This window comes from Scyliorhinus torazame, chromosome 4 (genome assembly GCF_047496885.1).
Source record: "Scyliorhinus torazame isolate Kashiwa2021f chromosome 4, sScyTor2.1, whole genome shotgun sequence".
Taxonomy (NCBI): Eukaryota; Metazoa; Chordata; class Chondrichthyes; order Carcharhiniformes; family Scyliorhinidae; genus Scyliorhinus; species Scyliorhinus torazame.
The window spans coordinates 140097622-140122940 of NC_092710.1; the positions used below are offsets into that span (position 1 = coordinate 140097622).

The 25319-nt window shown below is 47.0% G+C and overlaps 1 protein-coding gene across 1 annotated transcript in view; it reads left to right on the plus strand.

Annotated features, from left to right (window-relative positions):
* Positions 1-25319, plus strand: part of tpo (thyroid peroxidase) — a 92253-nt gene that overhangs the window by 56031 nt on the left and 10903 nt on the right. The window contains exons 8-11 of the mRNA XM_072500543.1: positions 41-556; positions 7501-7759; positions 7851-8021; positions 11558-11795. Of these exons, the coding sequence (XP_072356644.1) occupies positions 41-556; positions 7501-7759; positions 7851-8021; positions 11558-11795 (1184 nt within the window). The remainder of the gene's footprint in view (positions 1-40; positions 557-7500; positions 7760-7850; positions 8022-11557; positions 11796-25319) is intronic.

The following is a 25319-nucleotide window of genomic DNA, read 5'->3' on the forward strand; positions in this document are numbered from 1 at the left end:
AGCTGATATTTTTAATCTTGTCATATCTAATATTCATCAGGTACTTCAAAGTGATCCCCGTTCCAAGATAAACGAGTGCATCACATTCTATCGTTCCTCACCTACCTGTGGAACAGGAGATCAAGGCACTGCATTTGAAACTCTGTCAAGTCTGGACTCTCGACAACAGATTAATGCAGTAACTTCTTTTATTGATGCATCAACTGTCTATGGGAGCACTCCAATTCATGAGAAAAAGCTAAGGGATCATTCAAGTAAGGAGGGCCTCCTTCTCACTAACACAAAATACAAGGATGGGAGCCATGAACTGTTGCCTTTTGTAGATCAGGTACCATCTCCATGCATACAAGAGCCTAATGTTACTCAGAATGAAAGAATAGAATGTTTCCTGGCAGGAGAAAGTCGTGTAAACGAAGTTCTCACCCTTGCTTCAATGCACACATTATGGATGCGTGAGCATAATCGTTTAGCAAAGGCTTTATACAGGATAAACCCTCATTGGACGTCTGAAAACATATACCAAGAGGCACGTAAAATCAATGGCGCTCTGCACCAGGTTAGTCAATTCACTATTTTTACACTTCTTAAAGGTTGTTACATGGACAGTGAATGGTACGTATTGGCCTTCAAATTCAACCAGGTCTAAGGCAGATTCATAAAATAAGTGCGCGGGGCAGAAACTGCAGTAAAAATTAGGATAATGAAACCCCAGTGATTCTCCATTACCATCCCATTTGGTCAGCACTGGCATTTGAGGAGAAATAGGGGCAGGCGGCCTCTCTGTCTGACGTCACAAAAGAAGAGGGGAGACTGACCATCTGACAGTACCCACCAGAATGCCATTCAATCTTCTCTCTAGTTACCTGAGCGAACTGAGTAGCTGTCTGAAGTAGACGCAGAGTGCATTCCTGAGGTGGAATGGGGTCCACGTTGAAAGCCATCTTCATAACAGCAAAGGATCACAAAGGATTAGCAAAGACACCTTCTTTGAGTCAGGGGAGATGGTCCTCCCCACAAAGATTCTGCAGACAGCACTGCTGATTCTCAAAACATACTCCTTAACAAGCACTTTAGCTGCACCGATACTGGCAGACATAGCTACCCACTCCATTTTAATTGCATGAGCTGACAAATTCCGGCAGAGTCAACAAAGCCAGCGGTCAGTGAGGAGGAATTCCTGCTTCAGGAATTCCGAGATTCGGCATTTTCATCCCGATTGCCTGTTATTTTTCTAATGTGCTGATTCAAGACATAGCATTTATCTTCAGTTCTTCGCATGCTGAAATCCAGATTCTACTAAATCTCCCAAACGATACATTCCTAAGAGCTATCATTGTATTTCTGTCACTATTCCATTTCAGAAATGGAATGCTAAGTTATCTTCATACTGACCATTGATTTGCCCTTCTACGATCAGTACACTGGTGTTAAATGAATCTTGATGATTTAAATATTTGCAACTGAATAATGAAACTAATGCCCTTTGCTGTCTTAGATTACTCAGCAGATTAGGATTTGGCTGATCTTGGGGCTGGTATTTAATTAATAAAGCCACCAGTTACTAAAATATTAATTGATATAATTATTTCACTAAATGTGTTCTGGCTTTGATCACAGCAATTAGAAGTAGTTATTTTTCCATTAGGTATTTCTGGCATTTCACTCCTTTACAATCAGAATTCTGCTTTTTTGCCTCATGTTGCAATAAATATGGAGACATGTAACTGGATTTTTGTCTTATAACCAGAGTGTAGAGCTGGTGCTGTGCACCAGCTGCTCGTTATAGGTGATTAGTCATAGTTGTTCGCTGTCCAAAGATGCCCGTAGGCCTCTCTTCATTAGAGATAGACAATTTTCTTTCTTTATTCTTTCATGGGTTGTAGGCATCGCCGGGCCAGCATTTGTTGCCCATTCCTAATTGCTCTTGAACTGAGTGGCTGCTAGACCATTTCAAACCAATTACCTGATGATTATCACAGAGTCAACCACATTGTTGTGGGTTCGGAGTCACAGGTAGGCCAGACCTGGTGAGGACATCAGGGGCAGGATTCTCTCAGCCCGGGGCCGGGCCGGAGAATCCCCGCAACCGGGCCATGCTGCCCCGACACCGGCACGCGATTCTCCGCAGAGTGGCGAATCGGCGGCAGTGGCGCCGGTCGCGGGCCGCTTTACGTGACCAGCCCGCCGATTCTCGGACCGGGATGGGCCGAGCGGCTGTCGGGGAAACGCTGAGTCCCGCCAGCGCCGTTCGAACCTGCTCTCAGCTGCTGGGAACTCAGCATGGAAGGTGGGGTGGCGGCCTGTGGGGAGGGAGGGGGGCGCCGACCCCGGGGGGGGGGCGGGGGGCCTCCGATGCGGCCTGGCCCGCGATCGAGGCCCACCGATCGGCGATCCGGCGTCATTGGCTGGGGGCCTCCTTTCTTACGTGCCGGCCCCGGTAGTCCTGTGCCATGTTGTGTCGGGGCCGGCGCGTTGGAGGAGGCCACTGCGCATGCACGCGTTGGCACCGGCGCTACTGCACATGCGCAGATTCCGCGGCAACCAGTTCACACGGGTTTGGCAGCTGGAGCGGCGTGAACCGCTCCAGCGCCGTGCTGACCCCCTGTCGGGGCCAGAATTAGTCCTGGCAGCAGCCCGGGATGGGAGAATCCCACCCCAGATTTCCTTCCATAAGGCACATTCATGAACCAGTTGGGTTTTTTCTGAAAATCGATGATAGCTACATAGTCAACATTACTGAGTCTAGATTTAAATTCCAGATTTATTAATTGAATTTAATTTCCAGCAGCTGCCATGGTGGGATTTGAATCCATGTCCTCAAACCATTAGCCTGGGCCTCTGGATTACTAGTCCAGTGGCATTACCACATTCTGAGGGATACCACTCCACATCAAACATGGAGTAGGCAAGAAGACAGGCTCCAAGTTTATATCTGTCGGATTAGGATTTGAAACCAAGATGTTGGTGTTATTCTGAACCACATGCTTGCCGTCGACCTAATTGAGATAACTCCTGCTCATTATAGAGATATTCCATTGAAAGTAATAAAAATGAAAAGAAGTTGACTTCTATAAGACCCACTCAATCTATGTATCAGCTATATTCAGTTGCTAGCGGTGGGGGGGAAATCTAGGACCACTGTACCCTGGGGACTGGAGCTAGGGAAGGGTGGAGTGCAAACAGGGGCGTAGTGCATTGCAGAATAACTTGATAGAGGCTACATATGTCTTGGGTGTAATGTGACTTAATGGTGTTACAATCGTGACCCTAACTGTCCCGAGCTACCAAGGATACCAACCCCTCGCTGTACCACCCCCCAGTGCCCTCGCAGTGATCCTTAATCTTCCTAGCCCACCATGCTCTGCTGCCACGATTAGATGTGTCTCCAGGATACACATCAGAGGTGGAGGTCGCCTGTTGTTTACCGTATCCTGCGGCCTTTGATGCCCTTGGCGGGCATCCTTCGGAGGGCCTTGGGCTAGAGGGCCCCAGCCAACTTACTGGTGGCACATGCTTTGCTGTGCCACCCTGTTCCGCCCGCTGACCCCAAGACGTGCCGTTGTTCGGAGGAGGGGGGGTGGGGAGGGGGGGGGGGTGGGGTGGGGGGGGGGGGGAGACTCGGGATGGCTGGTGACTGCAGTCATCTCCCTGTAGGGAGGCTATGGGTTAGCCTCAAATGCTCCCTCCTACCGGTCGATGCCCTTAGGGCCTTGGGAACATCTTTGGATGGAGGAGCAGGTGGATTGAGCTCCAGAGGCCCCTTCGTCACCTGGCTTCCCATTGTCTGCACCATGATGTCAATGCCGTCAATGATGCCCCTCTGTGAACTGGCTATGTTGTGCAGTGCATCACCAATGTCCACCTGCATTTGGGACTCTGTCGTCAGCAACTATGGACATGCTGTGCAGCCCCTCGGCAATGCCCAACTGAGACTGGGACACTGTACTCAGCGACTGAGACATGCTCTGGAGCACCTTGACAAGGTCCGCCTGCATCTAGGACGCATCCCCCAGCGACTTGGGCATGCTGTTGAGGCCCTCCACCATGAACGCCACTGGGCTAGCACCATCAAATGGAGATCCTGCAGGAGAACAGACACACCATCAGTGAGTGGGGAGGGGGCAGCACGGTAGCATAGTGGTTAGCACAATTGCTTCACAGCTCCAGGGTCCCAGGTTCGATTCCCGGCTTGGGTCACTGTCTGTGCAGAGTCTGCACGTTCTCCACGTGTCTGCATGGGTTTCCTCCGGGTGCTCAGGTTTCCACCCACAGATCAAAGATGTGCAGGTTAGGTGGATTGGCCATGCTAAATTGCCCTTAGTGTCCAAAATTACCCTTAATGTTGAGTGGGGTTACTGGGTCATGGGGATAGGGTGGAGGTGTGGGCTTGGGTACGGTGCTCTTTCCAAAAGCCGGTGCAGACTCGATGGGCCGAATGGCCTCCTTCTACACTGTAAATTCTATGAAATCATTATGTCTGGCATGAACAACACACGTGTGGCGGGACATCTGGGTGGGGCCAGTGGATACTCACCTCTGCAGCGCAGGTCAATCTCGAAGTCGGTGACCAATCTGTCCTTGGCCATCCCCGCTACCTTCAGAGCCAGTTCCTCAGACAGGGTGAGGATTCTGATGGCCGGCACCTTGTCACCAGTATGGGTACTTTCCTGTCTGTTGTGGGTCAACGTCTCCTGTGGGGAGAAAGAGGGCCTCGCATCACCGGGCGGGGGTAGGGTGTTATGGTGGGGATCAGCCATGGGCACCGCTACTGTGCATAGGTGGGGTGTGCAGGCAGATGCCAGGGTGTCCTGGGGCACATGAGTGGTCTTGTGCTGGGTGTAGTGGATGGGTGCAGTGCCAGCTGCAGGGTCATGGGGGGGCTGGAGGCGGGGGTGACAAGGGGGACTGGGTGGCAGCCCGGTGCAGGGTGTTGAGCTTCTTGCGGCACTGGTTGGCTGTTCTGGTGACGCATCCCATGCTGATGCCTCCCAGGCGGCACTGGCTGCCCTGTGGCTGGCCCTCTGATTCCCCTCAGGGGAACTGTATCCCATCTGAATTTCACTGGGTCTAACAGTCTGGCCAGGTTGGCTTTTCCGAATCATGGAGCTAGTCTGCATGGTGGTATGGCTGCATGCTGTCTGGGATTTGCTCTGTGTGATTGGAGTAAGTGCCGCTGCCCATCGTTAGCGGGGAGTTGCCAGGCGGCATCAGCTGGTGGGACAGTAATTTCCGACATGAAACCCTTGGGGCATCATTACTGACCCTAATTGTCGTTTGTTACCGGTAGTGGTCTCGCCAGGTCAGGATTGAGAAACACCCGGCAATTCCTGGTCGCTACTGCACTCAGAAACATTTCCGTTAAATCATGGCTCCTGGTTGCAAGCAGTCGCCTTCAACCTGACTAAGGAGGGCAGAAATACAAAAGTAACAGAGTTGGAAGTATTCAAAACACTTCAATTCAATTGAATTCTCAATAGCGAATTGCATTTATATATGTCTTTCATGTACAAAATGCTTCTAGACATTTGACAGAAGTAATAAGGTGAACTGATGCTGGGCCATTGGATAGAAATTTGAAATGGCAGCTAAACGGTTTTTAAATCAGGAAAGAGAAAGAGAGAGGTGGAGGGCTGAGGGAAAGCATTCCACATGTTGAGGTAGGGAGGTACAAGGCCATGGTGGGATTTGGAAACATTGCACAACAGGGAACCAGTGTACGTCAGCTGCAAGGGGAACAAATAGCTTCAGTTCAATGCTGACAGTGCAGGAGAAGCAGCTTAGTTGTATTAGACATTTTGACAGGATTTTCAAGTTTGTAATTTATAAATTGACTAAATATTGTGCTTTTCCCTGTTTAACTTAATGTTGGTTTATACCTCAGCTGTGATCTGATCAAAAGTATACCCTTCCAAAGGCAAAGGGATCACGTGGCCGTGTGTGATTATATTTTAAACTGGAGTGCAGTGACAGTGATCCTCTGTCAACACTAAGGTCGCACTGCATCTATCTAGATTTTAGAAAGGTGAAAATGCATTCTGGGGCATACAGGAGTAGTCAATGCTGTTGAATACAGAGAGATAGCAATGGAGACATTTTCTCCATCACAAAATATTATTCAGCTGAGGGATTAATGCTGCAGCCCTGTGCATGGTAGCACAGTTGTTAACAATATTGCTTCACAGCGCCAGTGTCCCAGGTTCGATTCCCGGCTTGGGTCACTGTCTGTGCGGAGTCTGCATGTTCTCCCTGTGTCTGCGTGGGTTTCCTCAAGGGTGCTCCAATTTCCTCCCACAAGTCCTGAAAGACATGCTGTTAGGTCATTTTGACATTCTGAATTTTCTCTCAGTGTACCCGAACAGGCGCCGGAATGTGGCGACTCGGGGCTTTTCACAGTAACTTTATTGCAGTGTTAATGTAAGCCTACTTGTGACAATAAAGATTATTATTATTATGTCCCACCTTGCTTTTACCAAACATTAACTTGTACCCACTTAAAGGCTGTTAAAGGGCCATCAGTCAGGAAGGGACCTTCTAAAGCTATGTTGCTTCTTTCAACCATTCCATCAAAATATACATCAATTGCTTTTTACAAACATCCCAGCCACAGATTCCATGCAAAAGAACATAAGGCACCAAAGCAGCAATACCAAGGAATTGGCTAATTTTAGGGCAACTGCTCACTTCCACCATTATCCCAGCAAACATATCCACAGACCTGGAACAGGTACCTCACAATAATAGAGGAAAAACTGCCTTTGCAAACTCCGGCTCAACAGAGACCAACATAGCAATACCATTTACTTCAGGTTTATCTCCAGCCCAACCTCCGCCATTGAGGTAATGGCATTCAATGGCCTGGGTTGCAGGTGATCCCACACATGGTGCAAAATTGGACTCAGTAACAGGCATTGCGTGCCATTCCAGAAAAAAATAGTATCCAATATGTATGCATACATTTCTGGCAGCAACTGTGCCCACTTTGATCTTGTAGAAGGACAGAGGGACAGATTGCGGGAGTGCCGTGATACACTGCAAATGCTTTAGAACAATGTAATCCACAACCATGGCAAGAGTCTGAGATTGCATGGCAACATACTAAACTTGCATATGAGCAGTTGTGTCACTATTGCTTGTGATGCAATGGCAGTTGTAACATTGGCCATCAGATGCTGCATCATGATTGGGTGCCGCAACATGAACCTAACATGACAAACAACATGGCAAAAGCCCAGTGATGGTTTTTCAAGCTGACTATCCCTGTTATTGAATACATTTCAATGAAATTTCAAAGGCTTTGCCATTATCAGTTGCTGCGTCATGATTGAAAGCTCCTGGCTAATGACAAGACCAATGTTTGCAATGACCTGTTTCATAATAAAAGTCCTTCCTGGCATAGTGCTTTTATCTTTTCTGATTCAAGAATGATGTATATGGCTCTATCTAGTTATACCATTTCTCCTACAGTTTCTCACAGGAGGGTTTTACTGTATTTGGCTGTAGATTCTTATGATGAGAGACTACATTCCAAAAATCCTTGGTCCTCAAGCTTTTGATCAGTTCCTTGGAAAATATGACGGATACGATGAAACGCTGAATCCCACATTATCCAATGTGTTTGCAACTGCAGCTTTCCGTTTTGGTCATGCAACAATCAGTCCTAAGATACAAAGATTTGATGAAAATTATAAAGAGCACCCAAAGTACCCGAGTATAAATCTGCATAAAACCTTTTTCAGGCCTTGGAGAATCATTAAAGAAGGTAAATATATTAATTGTTGTGAGGATTAAAACAAAATTGCATCATGCTTACAAGCTCCTAATTGAATTAATATTTTTGTTTTGATTGGCAGGTGGTCTAAGCCCCTTGTTCAGGGGGCTGCTGGCAAAGCCAGCAAAACTGCAGACATCAGATCAAATGATGATTGAAGAGCTGACGGAGAAACTATTTACTCTGACAAGCGCTGTTGCATTGGATCTGGCATCGCTAAACCTGCAACGAGGGCGTGACCATGGACTTCCTGGTAATTTGCACCTTGCAAATATGATAAAAATGAAATGAAAATCGCTTATTGTCACAAGTAGGCTTCAAATGAAGTTACTGTGAAAAGCCCCTCGTCACCACATTCCGCCGCCTGTTCAGGGGGGCTGGTACTGGGCATTGAACCGTGCTGCTAGCCTGCCTTGGTCTGCTTTCAAAGCCAGCAATTTATCCCTGTGCTAAACCAGCCCCTAATATCAAACATTGGTTGAAGGTTTTCATGATGAGGGCTGCAACATTGAGCAAGGTGATTTTACGATTGCACCAAAAAGAGCAGCCGTTACCTTAAAAGAGTTCCTTCGATGAAAAGATAAGCCTTGACATTTCAGGCTGCATAGTTTGCCTGTCGTACACTGTCCAAAACGGCAGGGCCAACAAGGTCTTCAAAGGAACTCCCTTAAAGCAACAACTTCTCTTTTCAGAACAAATATTGCACGGTGCAACCAGAACATCTTCTTACTTAATGATTACTATTTGTGTTTCTTTTTAAATCCACTCAACAACTAATTAACAGCAAATTAGTAACCTAAAATGCAACAGAGGGGTTTATTTTTCAACTGGCACTATTCTGATACAAATGTTCTGCAGGCTCATACTAAATTATTCAATGTGCTTTATTTCATTTCAGCCGTTCATCTGTTTATGTTAAATGGGTTCTGGCCTCCAGCAAAAAAAATCACACTGGGAAAATTGGCATGAGTGCATTAACTATTTACACCAAAATATCCCAGTTGTGAAATTAACTTGTAATGGTTTTTAAGTCTTCTTGTACTTAAAATTGGGAGGATAACAACACCAAAATAAATGTTTGGTTAAAGTGGCAACTCCTACCGAGCTCCTGCCCATTCTGATTTTCAGATGGATCTGGATAGTGCTGATTGGAGCTGTCATAACCCAACGGGGAGATAAAAGTACCTCGTGCCCTCCGCATATTGGTTCCAGCCTTCCAGACCTGCGTCAAATGCTTCCAACTTTCCAAATCACGGTATCTTAACCGATACGACGTGACATCCCCAAACAGTGATCACTCGGCGGCTAGGCGAAACTCTGAGCGAGTCCGAAGTTTACATTATTTCTCGTCGCTAGTTTACTGGCTCGGAGGAGGCTGGCGGTAAACCAACATAGATTCATTTACACTATTTAGAAAGGTCTGCATAACACAACATATCGCTCCCAGTACAATCCTGGCTGGGAGCGATAGACTGTGTTATGCTTAAATTTCTAAATAGTGTAAATAAATCTATGTTCGTTCACCGCCAGCCTCCTCAGTCATTAAAGGAACTCAAATGTGAAAGAGGTTGGAGCATCCCGCACAGATGCTAACCATGAAATCATAGAATGACATAGCATAGGAAGTCGTTATTCAACCATCATGCTCATGCTGACTCTTTGAAAGAGTTATTCAATTATTCCACTTTTTCTGCCCTTTCCCCATAGCCACATAATTTTTACCCCCCTTTAAATATTTATCCAAATCCCTTTTTTGAAAGTTATTATTGAATCTGCTTCTACATTAACCCTTTCAGGCAGAGCATTCCAGCTCTTAACAATTTGTTCCTTTTAACAATTTCTTCAATCTTGCCTCCATTCCTTTTGCAAATAAATTTAAATCTGTGCCCCTCACTTACTAGCCCTCCACCACTGGAAACAGTTTCTCCTCATTTACTCTATCATGATTTTGAACACCTCGATCAAATCGCCTCTTCTCGATTCTCAGCAGCTCAACCATTGATTGTCTAATGTCTCCACATAACAGAAGTAGGACAACCCTTATATCATCCCAGTAAATTTCCTCTACATTCTTTCTGAGATCTTCCTAAAGTGAATTAGATTCCCAGAATTGGATGTAATTCTCCAGTTAGGCACTAACTAGCAATTATAAAGTCTTAGTATAACTTCATTGACTTTTTTTGTATTCTATGGCTCTATTAATAAAGCTAAGGATACCATAAACTTTTATAAGAGCCTCCTTAACTTATCACCTTCAAAGATTTGTGTAATACACTCCAATATCTCTACGTTCCTGGAGCCTCTTTAAAATTGAACTATTTACTACATATTGCCTCTTCTCGCTCTTTTTGCTAAAACACATAACTGCACTTACTGCATTAAATTGCATCTGCCATGTGTCAGCCCATTTTACCAGTCTGCCTAGATCTTCCTGCAATCTGGGTTGGGAACTGAATCGAACCTGAGTTGCGCTCATGCTGGGAGCAGAAATCTGGAAGCGATTCATAATTCTTAGCCATGCAAATATATGCATGGTGAGGATTCTGATGGATTCCCTAGCGAATCCCACTATCAGGCCTCCATTTTGAGCAGCGGCCTGGGAGTGAGGTCCGGTGGCTAGGCCCCCACCCCAACCCCCTACCAATCCGTTCCCCAATGCAATTCATCACCCCCCTCCAGGATGTTTTGGGTCACCCCCCCACAGTATTCGGGTGGCCCGATCCCCGCCCTCACCAACACCCCACTATCGATCCCCATGAGAGAAACTCCACCAGAAATCCTCCAATTACAGAGACTCCCACCAAAGACACCCAATTACAGAGACCTCACCAGAGGCCCCACCAATTAGAGAGACCTCCTACCAGAGACCCCACAATTAAAGTGACCCCCCACCAGAGATCTCTGTAAGAGAAACCCCTGCCTGGAAGCCCACCCATAAGAGATACCCCTGCCTGGAATCCCATGACCGGAGTCTCACTAGGGCCTGGAGAATATTGTACCTGGCTCGTTAATAGGATGCAAATGGGTCTTAATAAACCATTGGCTTCCTCCTGCTGGTATGAGGGGTGAAGCTTGCTCCTGCCATCTGCACGGTACCGGAGCCTCTGAGATGGTGATCCTGTTTTTTGCCCGACACTGGATTCTCTGCCCGATCACGAATCGCCTTTCCAGCCCCTATTATTATCCTCCTCACTGCCGACCATGTTTTTGAGTTATGTGCCATCTGCAAACTTTGAAATTATGCCCGATACCCAAGTCCAGGTTATTAATGTATCAAAACAATAGCCAGTAATTGGAATACCAAAAGCTGGGGGGCACCATTGCAAATTCCCCTGCCTGTAAAACAACTGTTCACTGCTAATTTCTGATCTCTACCTCTTTAGTGGCCATGTTAGATTGACTCTTTCAACAGATGCCATTTCACTTTGTTGCAAGTAGTTTTGAAATGTGACCCACAGCGATGCCTTGGATGAGGTAGTGCTTATATCCATTACAGAAGTGGCTACGCATTTAGTTTAAATTGAATGGCATTAATAAACTTTTGATCAATATTGGAATGACATCCTGAGATACTGCTGTATCATCTCTATCTTTGAAATTCCCTGTTCTGCTATGTAGTGAATGCAATGACTTATTCATTTTGTTAATGTGTCTGCTAAAATAATGGATTAAGGAATCACAGGTAGACACATTAAGCCTTTGCAGGATAATATCCTCTGATGCAATTTCAAGACCAGAATTTCTTGTTGACTTCCTAAACTAACAGAGAATGCATGACTTTACTTCTAGGATACAATGACTGGAGGGAATTCTGTGAACTGGAAAGATTAGAAACTAAAGCCAATTTAAGGAAAGCAATATCTGATTTAGATTTAGTTGAAAAGATAATGGATCTCTATGGGCATCCAAACAATATTGACATCTGGCTTGGTGGCTTGGCAGAAGATTTTCTCCCTGGAGCCAGAATTGGCCCATTATTTGCCTGCTTAATTGGAAAACAAATGAAAGCTTTAAGAGAAGGTGATAGGTGAGTTTTATATTACATTGTTCCTTCCCAGTTCAGTCACGTATGCAGGCTGTTAGCTCAAACTATTCTGGTAAATGTCTAGTCTTATATTATTAACCAGCTTAATACAGATTAATCAAGCGCTGTGGAGCAGAACAAATAGGACTAAACAAAAGCAGATAACACTGAAAAGCCACCTTGCTTTTCATAGCAACTATGAGTTACTTTCAAAGGATTTAAGTTATGTTTAACATTATTTTTGGAGCCTTTCTTCTGCACAAATATTGGTGATTGCTTGGCTGGCAGTTACCTGGCAATGATGGACTGCGGAGCCTGCAATTTTAGGGAAAGAGATTAAAAGTTGGACTGCAGTAAACATTTTAAGATTGTTGAGGAAAAGTTCTACAGATTAGACATCATTTTGTCTGGCCATAGATATTAGATCATGCAGTACTCACATGTACATACAGAAAAGCATATAGCAAAACTGAGTAGCGCAAAATGAAAGAGGATTGGATCCTTTTTTTGCAGCTGGTCATAGGTAATATGGGAAAGGGGAGCTGGGGTCATTTCTGGTTTTGAGGTCAATATATAGTCTTGGGTGCCTCATGGACCTTTGAAGTCAGAAGCTACAGAAGAACTCTATAAGAAATACATAATCCAGGCATTAGTTAATTTATGCTGCATTATGCTGTCTAGTATTATTGATATGAAGACTTGGTAATAGATTTGTTTCATGGCAATAATGTCAGATGTTTGAATCTGTTTAACTGAAAATAAGCCAAAATGACTGCAACCTATTTTGATGAGGGAACAATTGACCTTCAGATGTCCTGTGTCACTGACCACAAAGATACTTTCAAATGTTCCTGTTTGATCAGTGTTCTCTGAAAATAGTTCTGAATGACCTCATTTGCAAGTCATTGCCATAGTTACCAGCCCAAAGCAAAATATTGCAAGTGCTGTGAAAGTGCTATGCTAAGAACAATAACCTACATCAGTAAAAATCAGCCCTGAAGGTCAAAGGGATGCTATGTTGATTCTAGCGGGAGGGAATATGTAGATATTTAATAAAGACAGTTTATTCCAATACATGCGAGGCGAGGAAATGAAACGAAATTGAAAATACAAATGAAATTGTGGCAAGTATTACACATATGACTTAGCAAAAACAGTAAGTGCTCGATGTGCAGAGCAAGTTAACCAGCACTTGAAAGAAAAGAAAGAATGTACATTAATACAGGGGCCAGAATTTAATGATCTCCCAATCTGATTGGCCGACAACTCTCTGAGGCGGGACTTCCGTTCAAGTGCAGACAGAGGACCCACCTGCCGCCAAACAACACTCAGTTGAGCGTGTCATGGCAGTGGACCTGTTGGTGTCGGCAGGGATGTGTTCTCCAGCGCCTCTATGGATAAGGATGCCGGGCGCTCGCAATCCTGAAAATTCAGACCAGCATCTTTTACCCCATGACACCGCAAAGCGCTTTACAGATAATGGAGCAATTTTTGAAATGTCACGGTAGACAAGGCTGTGATGCAGCCAATTTCCCACCAACGCTTTTAATAACAATAACTTATATTTATGTATTGCCTTTCACGTGGAATGTGGGAAACTGAGTTGAATGAGAATTGAAGACAGTTGAGCCAAAATGCTCAGTTACCAGTGGGGTAATCAGAGGGGAGCAGCAAAGAAAGCCTGACTCAAAAGGCCAAAGGACGGAAAGTGGCTGCAAGGCTAGAGAGCAATGAAGAAATGGGAAGATTGAAATCATAGTTTGTAACTTGAAAGACACAGGGACAGGGAGCCAGTATAGGTCACTGAGGATTGGGTGAAGAATGAGTGGAACTTAATGTGGAACAGAATGGTTTCATTCAGGTGGTTTCATTTTGGTTCAGTTGAAAATGAAGGGTGAATGGCCAGGAAGGATATTGGAGAAATCAAGTTTACATGTGACAAAAATATGGATGAAGGTTTCATTGGGGACTAGGTTAAGGTATGGCTGTTCAGAGATGAAAGTGTGTCTTGGTGATGGAAATGCTAAGGACAGGGATGAGAGAGCTCAGTTGGAAAAAGGGAGTGACCAGGGTCTGGGCCAGATCGATAATCAGTAAGGGGGAGTCAAACCAAACAAAAACTTATAAAAATTGGGCCAGAGAAAGTCGGATATAGTGGATGGAGTTTTGGAACACTGTCTGAAAGCGACTATTGTGACATTCATCCCAGGTATTATGAAATAAGGAAGGTCAAACGGATATTGTCAGAATATCCACAAAATTCCCCAGTTTCAAATGGGATGTGTTGTGCTCTGTAGTCTTGCCGTTGCAATGATGCACAGAAAACTGCTGGTGACTTAACTAGAATGATGATGTATTGATTCGCACATGGAAGGAGAACATGCAGATTTCTATACAGACTAGGTTACTCTGGAACTACTCTAATGTGCGACTGTCCGATTGAATGCCTTACTACCAACTGATCAGTGTCCCATGTCACGTGACCACAATCTGACACCACCAGCTGGTTAGAGGTCGCATTGCTAGCTATGTACAATATTATTCAGATCCCCCACCCTTTGGAGATGTTGACATTTGTATACAGAAACATTATTCGTATTGTCTTTAAATACATATGGCATATGTACGTACAGATTTAACTGTGCTTCAATTAACATGATATGCCTGCTAAATGTGTCCTTTATGCACAGCTCTTTGTGCATCTCCAACGGGATCACACTGCTGATCGTCTGGGCTCTTGTCAGTTTTCTGGAAGACAGGTTTCCGTGCCGGTCTTTTGTGTCTTAACCTTTCAACGCAATGCATTCTGAAGACTGGTGTCCTTGTTGACCAATGCTTGCGTCTTCAGCTTTTGCGTCACCAGCTTCTTTTGTTTCTTTACGCAAACCCTTTTGCTGCTGCGTTGTTGTGTGCTCTTTGACCTGTCGGCCCCATTGCCAATGTTTTATTGCTTGGAGTCATCGGTAGGACACATGGCAGGGGGCGGCGTGAATCCCGCCTGCCGCTCCGACGCCGGCTGCCGAATACTCCGGTGCCGGTTTTCGGGCAGGGGCGGGAATCACGCCGCGCCGGTCGCAGGCCATTGGCAGCGCCCTCCTGCCCGGCAATTCTCCGGGGCCCGATAGGCCGAACGGCCACCCATTTTCGGCCAGTCCCGCTGGCGTGATCCCGGCGAGACCTGGCTTGCAGGGCGACTAGCGGAGTCCTCGGGGGGATCCGGCCCCGGGGGGGGCCCCCAAGGTGGCCTGGCCCACGATCGGGGCCCACCGATCTGGGGAGGGGGGGGGTCTGTGCCGTGGGGACACTCTTTCCCTCCGCGCCGGTCTCTGTAAGGCTCCATCAAGGCTGGCGTGGACAAGAAACTCCCTGCGCATGCGCAGGAAACACGCCGACGGTTCTGCGCATGTGCCAACTCACGTCAGCCCTTCGGCGGCAGTTGGCGCGGCGCCAACCCTGCCTCCGCCGGCCTAGCCTTCGGAAGTGCGGAGGATTCCGCAACTTCCGGGCGGCCCGACACCAGAGTGGTTCACACCATTTTAAAGGCCGCTTGCAGCCGGCGTTATTAAAAGCCGGCTGCTGCGCGGGGATTTGCGCGATCGGGAGCGCCGCGAAGGATGGCTCCGCGACACCCGCCCTTGACCCACCCACGGGTCACGCCCCCGAGTTTGAAGAACACTGCGTTTGAGGATCACCTGCAGTGACATCTCAGGTTGGCGTGCTGCTGGGGGATTGCACGGTGGTATTCAAGTCTGCACCTTCAATGGCTGGCTGTGGGGCCTTGCACTCTGGTGTCTGGGTTGGATTTGCATCCCCAGCACTGGCCACTGTCCCTATATCTTTGCTTGAGCCTCAAGTGATGACTCCTCGTCACTTGAAATTAATATGCACAAATCCTCTTTTCCAGAGAGACCAGGTAGCCTTGGTAGCACCGCCAGGGTGCAAGGCAGGGTACCACACGGCCCTTTTCCTGACCACCCAGGGATCTCCGATAGCCTGGGAGAACCCCAAGGTGCCATTATGGCTGGTCCACATTTGTGGAAACCAGTGCTAACAGCGCCCTGGCTTGGTCTTCCAGGCATAGCTGTGAGGTTCAAGGTACCGGGAGAATCCCACAACTGCATATTTAAATGAGTTTAATGGCCCCCAGTGAGGGTGAGACCCGGATCGCGACATCCCGCGAGACTCCGTTGAACTTTGCAAGGCATTTCAAGCATCGTAAATCTCACCAGAGCCCTCTTGCGAGATTCAATGGATTCATCGCGATCCTGCTTCAGGCCTGACGAGGCCGTTAAATTCTGCCCCGGACTACACTGAAAGACCAGTTCAGTATCAGGTTAAACTTCCTTACCCATCAACGAGAGTCCATGTCATTTCAACAACAGTCCACAGGATCTTTGGGTTAGTTAATCAGCAGATGTAGAGAAAATATGTTTTTTTTCAAATTCAGAAGGAGCAGACAGAATTGTTGAACTGGTGATTGCATCACTGGTATGTAAGCATTCCACAAAGATCTGCTGGACAAGCACAAAACATGGAGGGCTGGATTCTCTGCCCTGCCAAGCCACTTTTCAACCTCGACTCGCCGGCAGGTTCTCCGTTACGCCGGCTGGTCAATGGTGTTTCTCATTGTTGGGGTAGCCCCACGCCGTCGGGAAACCTCCTTGGCGCCGGCGGAGAATCCCGCCCAGAGCATGTAGAGCTACTCAAGGATAAATGTAAGTGTGAAGGGATCCTCCCAGGCCACCAAAGCTTAAAGATCCCAAGTGCAACCCTAATTGTTGACGCACTTACGAGAACCCGAAATCTAGCAAGACATGTGGAAGGAGTGGCCTTCTGCATGCACCAAGGAAATGCCTCACTTTCAGGACGTATTACAAGGCTTGTGGTGGTAAGAGCAATTGGTGGTGACAGTGCACTAGAGCAAAGGCTGATCCAGTTACAAAGAGTTGTGCACTGACCAAAACAGACCTTACACAACAAGTATCTTCGAGCAATAAGAATGACCATCTGGTACCGAACAAAAACATATAATGATGTGCTTGACAAGCCAGAAAATGAAGACAAGATGATGAACAATTAACACATATTTCACACCTTCAGCCTCACGGAAATGATAGATGTCATCACACCTTGGTAAAGTGCTTACCAAGATTCAAATTATTTACCGTAAGAATGTTGGCCACTTCTCGTCATTGGCCAAGATTGACACAGGACAAGTGTTGAAATACTATCCCTGTGAGTTCTAAAAGGCATGCACCCACAGACATGGAAGGCCATGGTGAATCCTGCTGTGAAACTCTCAGCATATAATGGTTTGCTAATTCCATGTGGGTTTAGCTCAGTGGGCTAAACAGCTGTTTTGTGATGTAGAACTAGGCCGTACCAGCTTACCCAAACAGGCGCCGGAATGTGGCGTCTCAGGGCTTTTCACAGTAACTTCATACTTGTGACAATAAAAGTTTTTTTTTTTAGGTTCCAAAGTCCTGCAGGTATAATCAATCCTCCTGGGCGTCGCTGATGTTCTACATCATATCGATGAAAAGTCCACTGATCACACTATATCGACATGCTGTGACCTTATGCAAGAGACAATCCACAGAATTAGTCATATTTCATACAATTCACCCTCAAACTACTCCTGTCACTTAATTGAAATATACAGAATATTTTGACAAAATTGGCAGTTTCAAAGGAAACGCAACATCACACTTGCAGGTGGATGCAAGTCCGTCAATTGTTCTTGTGCATTTTGCACAGCACAATGTCAGAAGCTATGTAAAGAAATGGCAAAAGATTCCACATCACAGAACTGTGGAATATCACTGAAAAATGGCATGATTCAATTCAGCATGTCCACAAACACATGTGACCATTTTGGCCCTATCAGGATGAGCTAGGCATCTCCCAGGGAGTCATTTTTAAAGGCAGGGAGGCCATCATACCAGAATCTTTGCAAGCTGATATTCTTCACCAACTTCATCACTCACATATGGGCATAGATCGGACAAGAAGACTCATAAGAGAGGCAGTCTATTGACCAGGTATGAACAATTACATTGAAACCATTGTCAAGAAGTGGAAGGCATGTCAAGAGTATATACCAAGTGAACCGCTGATACCAAATGAGGGGCGAAATTCTCCGTAATCGGCGCGATGTCCGCCGACCGGCGCAAATTAGTCCGGCATCGCGCCACCCCAAAAGTGCGGAATCGTCTGCATCTTGGGGGGGCCGAGCCCTAACCTTGAGGGGCTAGGCCCACGCCGGACTGACTTCCGCCCCGCCAGCTGGCGGGAAAGGCCTTTGGTGCCCCGCCAGCTGGCGCGGAAATGACATTGCCGGGCGGCGCATGCACGGGAGCGTCAGTGGCCGCTCACGGCATCCCCGCGCATGCGCAGTGGAGGGGGTCTCTTCCGCCTCCGCCATGGTGGAGACCGTGGCGAAGGTGGAAGGAAAAGAGTGCCCCCACGGCACAGGCCCGCCCGCCCGGGGCAACCCCCGGGGCCAGGTCGCCCCGCGCCCCCCTCCCAGGACCCGGAGCCCGCCCGCGCCGCCTTGTCCCACCGGTAAGAGAGGTGATTTAATCCACGCCGGCGGGACAGGCATTCTAGCAGCGGGACTTCGGCCCATCCGGGCCGGAGAATCGCCAGGGGGAGCCCACCAACCGGCGTGGTGCGATTCCCGCCCCCGCCGAATCTCCGGTGCTGGAGAATTCGGCATCCGGCGGGGACGGGATTCACGCCAGCCCCCGGCGATTCTCCGACCCGGCGGGGGGTCGGAGAATCTCACTCGTGGTTCCTACCCATCCTTGGTCCATAATTACATTGACCTCTTTCATGTCCATGGAACTGACTTCATCATCATTGTCGACTACTTTAACAAGTACCCAACTATTATGCACACACTTGTAAGTGCTATTGTCAGTTTATTTGGTGTGCCCTGAAGATATCATTATGGTAACGGTTTGCAAGTTATTGGTAAGCCATTTCTGGATATGTGTGAGAAGTGGAATATCAATCACACTACTTCTTATCCTCATTTCCCAAGATCTAATGCTCTTGCTGAATCAGTGACTCAGACAGTGAAATCCCTAACTCTCAAATATAGACAGACCAAGAAAATTCTACACATTGCAATGTTACATCTGAGAGCGACACCAAAATGCACCTATTCCATCACCAGAAGAGTTCATGCTTAGCAAACTACTGCGTCTAAATGTATCTACTCTTACCAATTCTATCCTCAGAACAACTTTTCAAACTTCAAGAAAAGATGATCAATGTGTATGATAAAAATATGGGTACAGAATTGCCCAGTTTATAGTTTGGACAACAAATTCATTCCCAGGATCCCATAGAAGGTACATGACAACAGCTGAGGTGACAAGGATTTGTTTGAAACCAAAGTCCTGTGAAGTCATGAGACACAACGGTGTAACGATGAAGTGTAACTGAGAACAAATCCAATGCATTCCAGGTCCTCTGCCACCATACAGTCCTATTGCATTGAGGACTGGATCCCAAATGTAGCCAGAAAAATTAGCCAAGAGTGACAATCCCACAGATCATTGTAAACCATTACAAAAACCTCCAGACAGGATTAGCATTACAAGATCTGGACATACCAACAGATTACCTCTACATTTTAGTCTCATAGAGTCATCTGTCCTATACATTTATAGTTAACTCCAAGAAGGGAAATGAATCATGCTGTAGAAGCTATCAAGGTATTTCCCTCTTTTCCATTGCAGAGGAAATCCTGACACATCTTCTCTCCAATTGCCTCCTTCCTGGGGCTGAGGAAATCCTCCCAGAGACACCATGTGGCTTTCGACCTTTCAGAAGAGCCTTTGACATAGGGCGCAATCTACCGGCCACACTGTGCTCGAAAAGCTGCACCGCGGCGCAACATGCCCAGATGTCCCTGGAGAGGGAGCACGTGGTGCCAGTCCTTGTGCTTGAGGCCTTCTATCCCCAGTGGGTGCCGCAGGGGCTGCAGTGCATGACCAGCCCAGTAATATTATTTTAATTTAGAATCATAGAATCTCTACAGTGCAGAAGTAGAATCTGCATCGACTCTTGGAAAGAGTACCCTACCGAGGCCTACCTAACCTTTTGAACACTAAGGGGCAATGTATCATTGTCAATCCACATCATCTGTACATCTTTGGAATGTGGGAGGAAACCGGAGCACCCAGAGGAAACCCACACAGACATGGGGAGAAAGTGCAAACTCCGCACAGACAGTCACCTGAGGCCCGAATTGAACCCGGATCTCTGGCGTTGTGAGGCAGCAGTGCTAACCAGTCGCAGTGCTCTTTTAATGAGTTAATAATGAGTATATGTGGCCGTTTATTTACTGTTTGATCAAAAGAGTGAGTGAGGGTTCTAGAGTTAGCTGTATATTTTTAAAAATAATCTTTGTTGTCACAAGTAGGCGTACATTAACACTGTAATGAAGTTACTGTGAAAAGCCTCTAATTGCCACACTCCGGCGCCTGTTCGGGTACACAGAGGGAGAATTCAGAATGTCCAATTCACCAAACAGCACGTCTTTTGGGACTTGTGGGGGGAAACCGGAGCATCCGGAGGAAACCCACGCAGATACAGGGAGAATGTGCAGACTCCACACAGACAGTGACCCAAGCCGAGAATCGAACCTGGGACCCTTGGCGCTGTGAAGCAACAGTGTTAGCCACTGTGCTACCGTGCCGTCCCTATGTGGATAAATCTAAGACTGAGTAAAGATCAACTTATGGTCCCCTCCTTCATCAACTGCCTGTAAAAGGTTTATCAGGTTGCAGGACAGGGGACAAGGATAGTGCTGGTGCTAGGTCACCAGAGGGGGAAGTCACATGTGAGTTCCACTGCGGAGGATACAGATGAGGACTTTAATGGGGCAGCATACCGTATAATACTAATTTGTATACACAATGCTTGATGCAATAGGAAAGCTGCCAGAAAGCCTGTTGACCAGTGTCAAGGAACATGGAGCAGTCCAGGACCAATGTGATACAGGAATTTGCACAGAATTTGCAGTTCAAATGTTCACAGAACCCGCCCGCCATCCTTTCCAATATGGAAGCGATAGAACACAGAACAGTACAGCCCAGAACAGGCCCTTCCGCCCTCGATGTTGTGCCGAGCATTGTCCAAAACCAAGATCAAGCTATCCCACTCCCTGTCATTCTGGTATGCTCCATGTACCTATCCAATAACCGCTTGAAAGTTCCTAAAGTGTCCGACTCCACTATCACAGCAGGCAGTCCATTCCACACCCTAACCATTCTCTGAGTAAAGAACCTACCTCGGACATCCCTCCTATATCTCCCACCCTGAACCTTATTGTTATGCCCCCTTGTAACAGCTACATCCACCCGAGGAAATAGTCTCTGAACGTCCACTCTATTTATCCCCCTCATCATCTTATAAACCTCTATTAAGTCGCTTCTCTTCCTCCTCCGCTCCAAAGAGAAAAGCCCTAGCTCCCTCAACCTTTCCTCATAAGGCCTATCCTGCAAACCAGGCAGCATCCTGGTAAATCTCTTTTGCACCCTTTCCAATGCTTCCACATCCTTCCCGTATTGAGGTGACCAGAACTGCACACAATACTCCAAATGTGGTCTCACCAGGGCCATGTACTGTTGCAGCATAACCCCGCGGCTCTTAAACTCAAGCCCCCTGTTAATAAACGCTAACACACTTTAGGCCTTCTTCACGGCTCTATCCATTTGAGTGGCAACCTTCAGAGATTTGTGGACATGAACCCCAAGATCTCTCTGTTCCTCCACATTCCTCAGAACCCTGCCGTTGACCCTGTAATCCGCATTCAAATTTTTTCTCCCAAAATTAATCACCTCACACTTATCAGGGTTAAACTCCATCTGCTATTTTTCGGCCCAGCTCTGCATCCTATCAATGTCTCTTTGCAGCCTACAACAGCCCTCCACCTCATCCACTACTCCACCAATCTTGGTGTCATCAGCAAATTCACTGACACAACTTCAGCCCCCTCCTCCAAGTCATTGATAAAAATCACAAATAGTAGAGGATCCAGCACTGATCTCTGTGGTGCACCGCTGGTAACTGGTTTCCAGTCTGAAAATGTAAAATCCACCACCACCCTCTGTCTTCTATTTGATAGCCAGTTACTTATCCAATTGGCCAAATTTCCCTCTGTCCCACACCTCCTTACTTTCTTCATATGCCGACCATGGGGAACCTTATCAAACACCTTACTAAAATCCATGTATACGACATCAACTGCTCTACCTTCATCTACACACTTAGTTACCTCCTCAAAGAATTCAATCAAATTTGTGAGGCAAGACTTACCCTTCACGAATCCATGTTGACTATCCCGAATTAAGCTGCATCTTTCCAAATGGTCATAAATCCTATCCTTCAGGACCTTTTCCATTAACTTAACGACCACCGAAGTAAGACTAACCGGCCTATAATTACCAGGGTCATTCCTATTCCCTTTCTTGAACAGAGGAACAACATTCGCCACTCTCCAGTCCTCTGGCACTATCCCCGTGAACAGTGAGGACCCAAAGATCAAAGCCAAAGGCTCTGCAATCTCATCCCTTGCCTCCCAAAGAATCCGTGGATATATCCCATCTGGCCCAGGGGACTTGTCGACCCTAAGGTTTTTCAAGATTGCTAATACATCCTTCCTCAGAACATCTACCTCCTCCAGCCTACCCGCCTGTATCACACTCTCATCCTCAAAAAACATGGTCCCTCTCCTTGGTGAACACTGAAGAAAAGTGTTCATTCAATGCCTCTCCTATTTCTTCTGACTCCATGCACAAGTTCCCACTACTGTCCTTGACCGGCCGTAACCTCACCCTGGTCATTCTTTTATTTCTCATATAAGAGTTAAAAAGCCTTGAGGTTTTCCTTGATCCAACCCGCCAAGGACATCTCATGCCCCCTCCTAGCTCTCCTAAGCCCTTTTTTTAGCTCATTCCTTGCTACCTTGTAACCCTCAAGCGACCCAACTGAACCTTGTTTTCTCATCCTTACATACGCTTCCTTTTTCCTCTTGACAAGACATTCAACCTCTTTTGTGAACCATGGTTCCCTCACAATGCCATTTCCTCCCTGCCTGACAGGGACATACCTATCAAGGACACGCAATATTTGTTCCTTGATCAAGCTCCACGTTTCATTTGTGCCTTTCCCTGACAGTTTCTGTTCCCATCTTATGCTCCCTAATTCTTGCCTAATCACATCATAATTAACCCTCCCCCATTATAAACCTTGCCCTGCCGTATGGCCCTATCCCTTTCCATTGCAATAGTAGCACGGTAGCATTGTGGATAGCACAATTGCTTCACAGCTCCAGGGTCCCAGGTTCGATTCCGGCTTGGGTCACTGTCTGTGCGGAGTCTGCACATCTTCCCCGTGTGTGCGAGGGTTTCCTCCGGGTGCTCCGGTTTCCTCCCACAGTCCAAATATCTGCAGGTTAGGTGGATTGGCTATGATAAATTGCCCTTAGTGTCCAAAATTGCCCTTAGTGTTGGGTGGGGTTACTGGGTTATGGGGATAGGGTGGAGGTGTTGACCTTGGGTAGGGTGCTCTTTCCAAGAGCCGGTGCAGACTCGATGGGCCGAATGGCCTCCTTCTGCACTGTAAATTCTATGAAAGACACCGAATTGTGGTCACTATCTTCAAAGTGCTCTCCCACAAACAAATCTAACACTTGGCCCAGTTCATTACCCAGTACCAAATCCAATGTGGCCCCCGCTCTTGTCGGCCTATCCACATATTGTGTCAGGAAACCCTCCTGCACACACTGTACAAAAACTGCCCCATCCGAACTGTTCGACCTATAGAGGTTCCAATCAATAATTGGAAAGTTAAAGTCACCCATGACAACTACCCTGAGACCTCCACACCTATCCATAATCTGTTTTGCAATTTCTTCCTCCACATCTCTATTACTATTTGAGGGCCTATAGAAAACTCCTAACAACGTGACCGCTCCTTTCCTATTTCTAACTTCGACCCATATTACCTCAGTAGGCAGATCCCCTTCGAACTGCCTTTCTGCAGCCGTTAAACTATCCTTGATTAACAATGCTACTCCTCCACCTCTTTTACCATCTTCCCTACTCTTACTGAAACGTTTATACCCAGGAACTTCCAACAACCATTCCTGTCCCTGTTCTAACCATGTCTCCGTAATGGCCACAACATCGTAATCCCAAGTACCAATCCACGCTCCAAGTTCCCCCATCTTATTCCGGATGCTCCTTGCATTGAAGTAGACACACTTCAACCCACCTTTCTGTCTGCTGGTGCACTCCTGCGACCTTGATATTCTCCTCAGTACCTCACTATTCTCAACACTGGCTTCTGGACTACAGCTCGTTTTCCCATCCCCCTGACAAATTAGTTTAACCCCCCCCCTCCCCTCCCCCCACGAAGAGCCATAGCAAATTTCCCTCCCAGGATATTAGTGCTCCTCTGGTTCAAGTGCGAACCGTCCTGTCTGTACAGGTCCCATCTTCCCCAGAATGTGCTCCACTTATCCATGTGACTGAAACTCTCCCTCCTACACCATCCCTGCAGCCACGTGTTTATCTGCACTCTCTCCCTGTTCCTCATCTCGCTAGCACGTGGCACTGGCAACAAACCAGAGATGATAACATGGTTTGTCCTGGCTCTCAGCTTCCACCCTAGCTCCCTAAATTCCTGTTTTAAATCCCTGTCCCTTCTCTTACCTATGTCATTGGCACCGGTGTGTACCACAACTTGTTACTGTTCCCCCTCCCCCTTAAGGATTCTCAAAACACGGTCCGAGACGTCACGAACCCTGGCACCCGGGAGGCAACATACCATCCGTGAGTCTCTTTCGTTGCCACAGAACCATCTATCTGTCCCTCTAACTATCAAGTCCCCAATAACTATTGCTCTCTTGCTCTCCCTCCTTCCCTTCTGAGCCACAGGGACGGACTCAGTGCTGGAGATCCATTCACCGTGGCTTACCCCTGGTAGGTCGTCCCCCTCAACAGTATCCAAAGCGGTATACTTGTTACTGAGGGGAACGGCCACAGAGGATCCCTGCACTGACTGCTTCCTCCCAGCCCCTCTCACCGTCACCCATCATCTTGATTCTTCGGAGTAACTACATCCCTGAAGCTACTGTCTATGACCATCTCTGCCTCCTGAATGATCCGAAGTTCGTTCAGCTCCAGCTCCAGTTCCCTAACACGGTTTCTGAGGAGCTGGAGATGGGTGCACTTCCCACAGGTGAAATAAGCAGGGACACTGACGGCGTCTCTCACCTCAAACATTCTGCAGGAGGAACATTGCACTGCCTTTCCTGCCATCCCCTCTAGATAAAACAAGAAAAAGAAAGAAAGAGATAATCAACTCCTTTCGCACACTCATGGATCCAATCATGATGCAGCATCTGATGGCCAATGTTACAACTGCCATTGCATCACAAGCAATAGTGACACAACTGCTCATATGCAAGTTTAGTATGTTGCCATGCAATCTCAGAATCTTGCCATG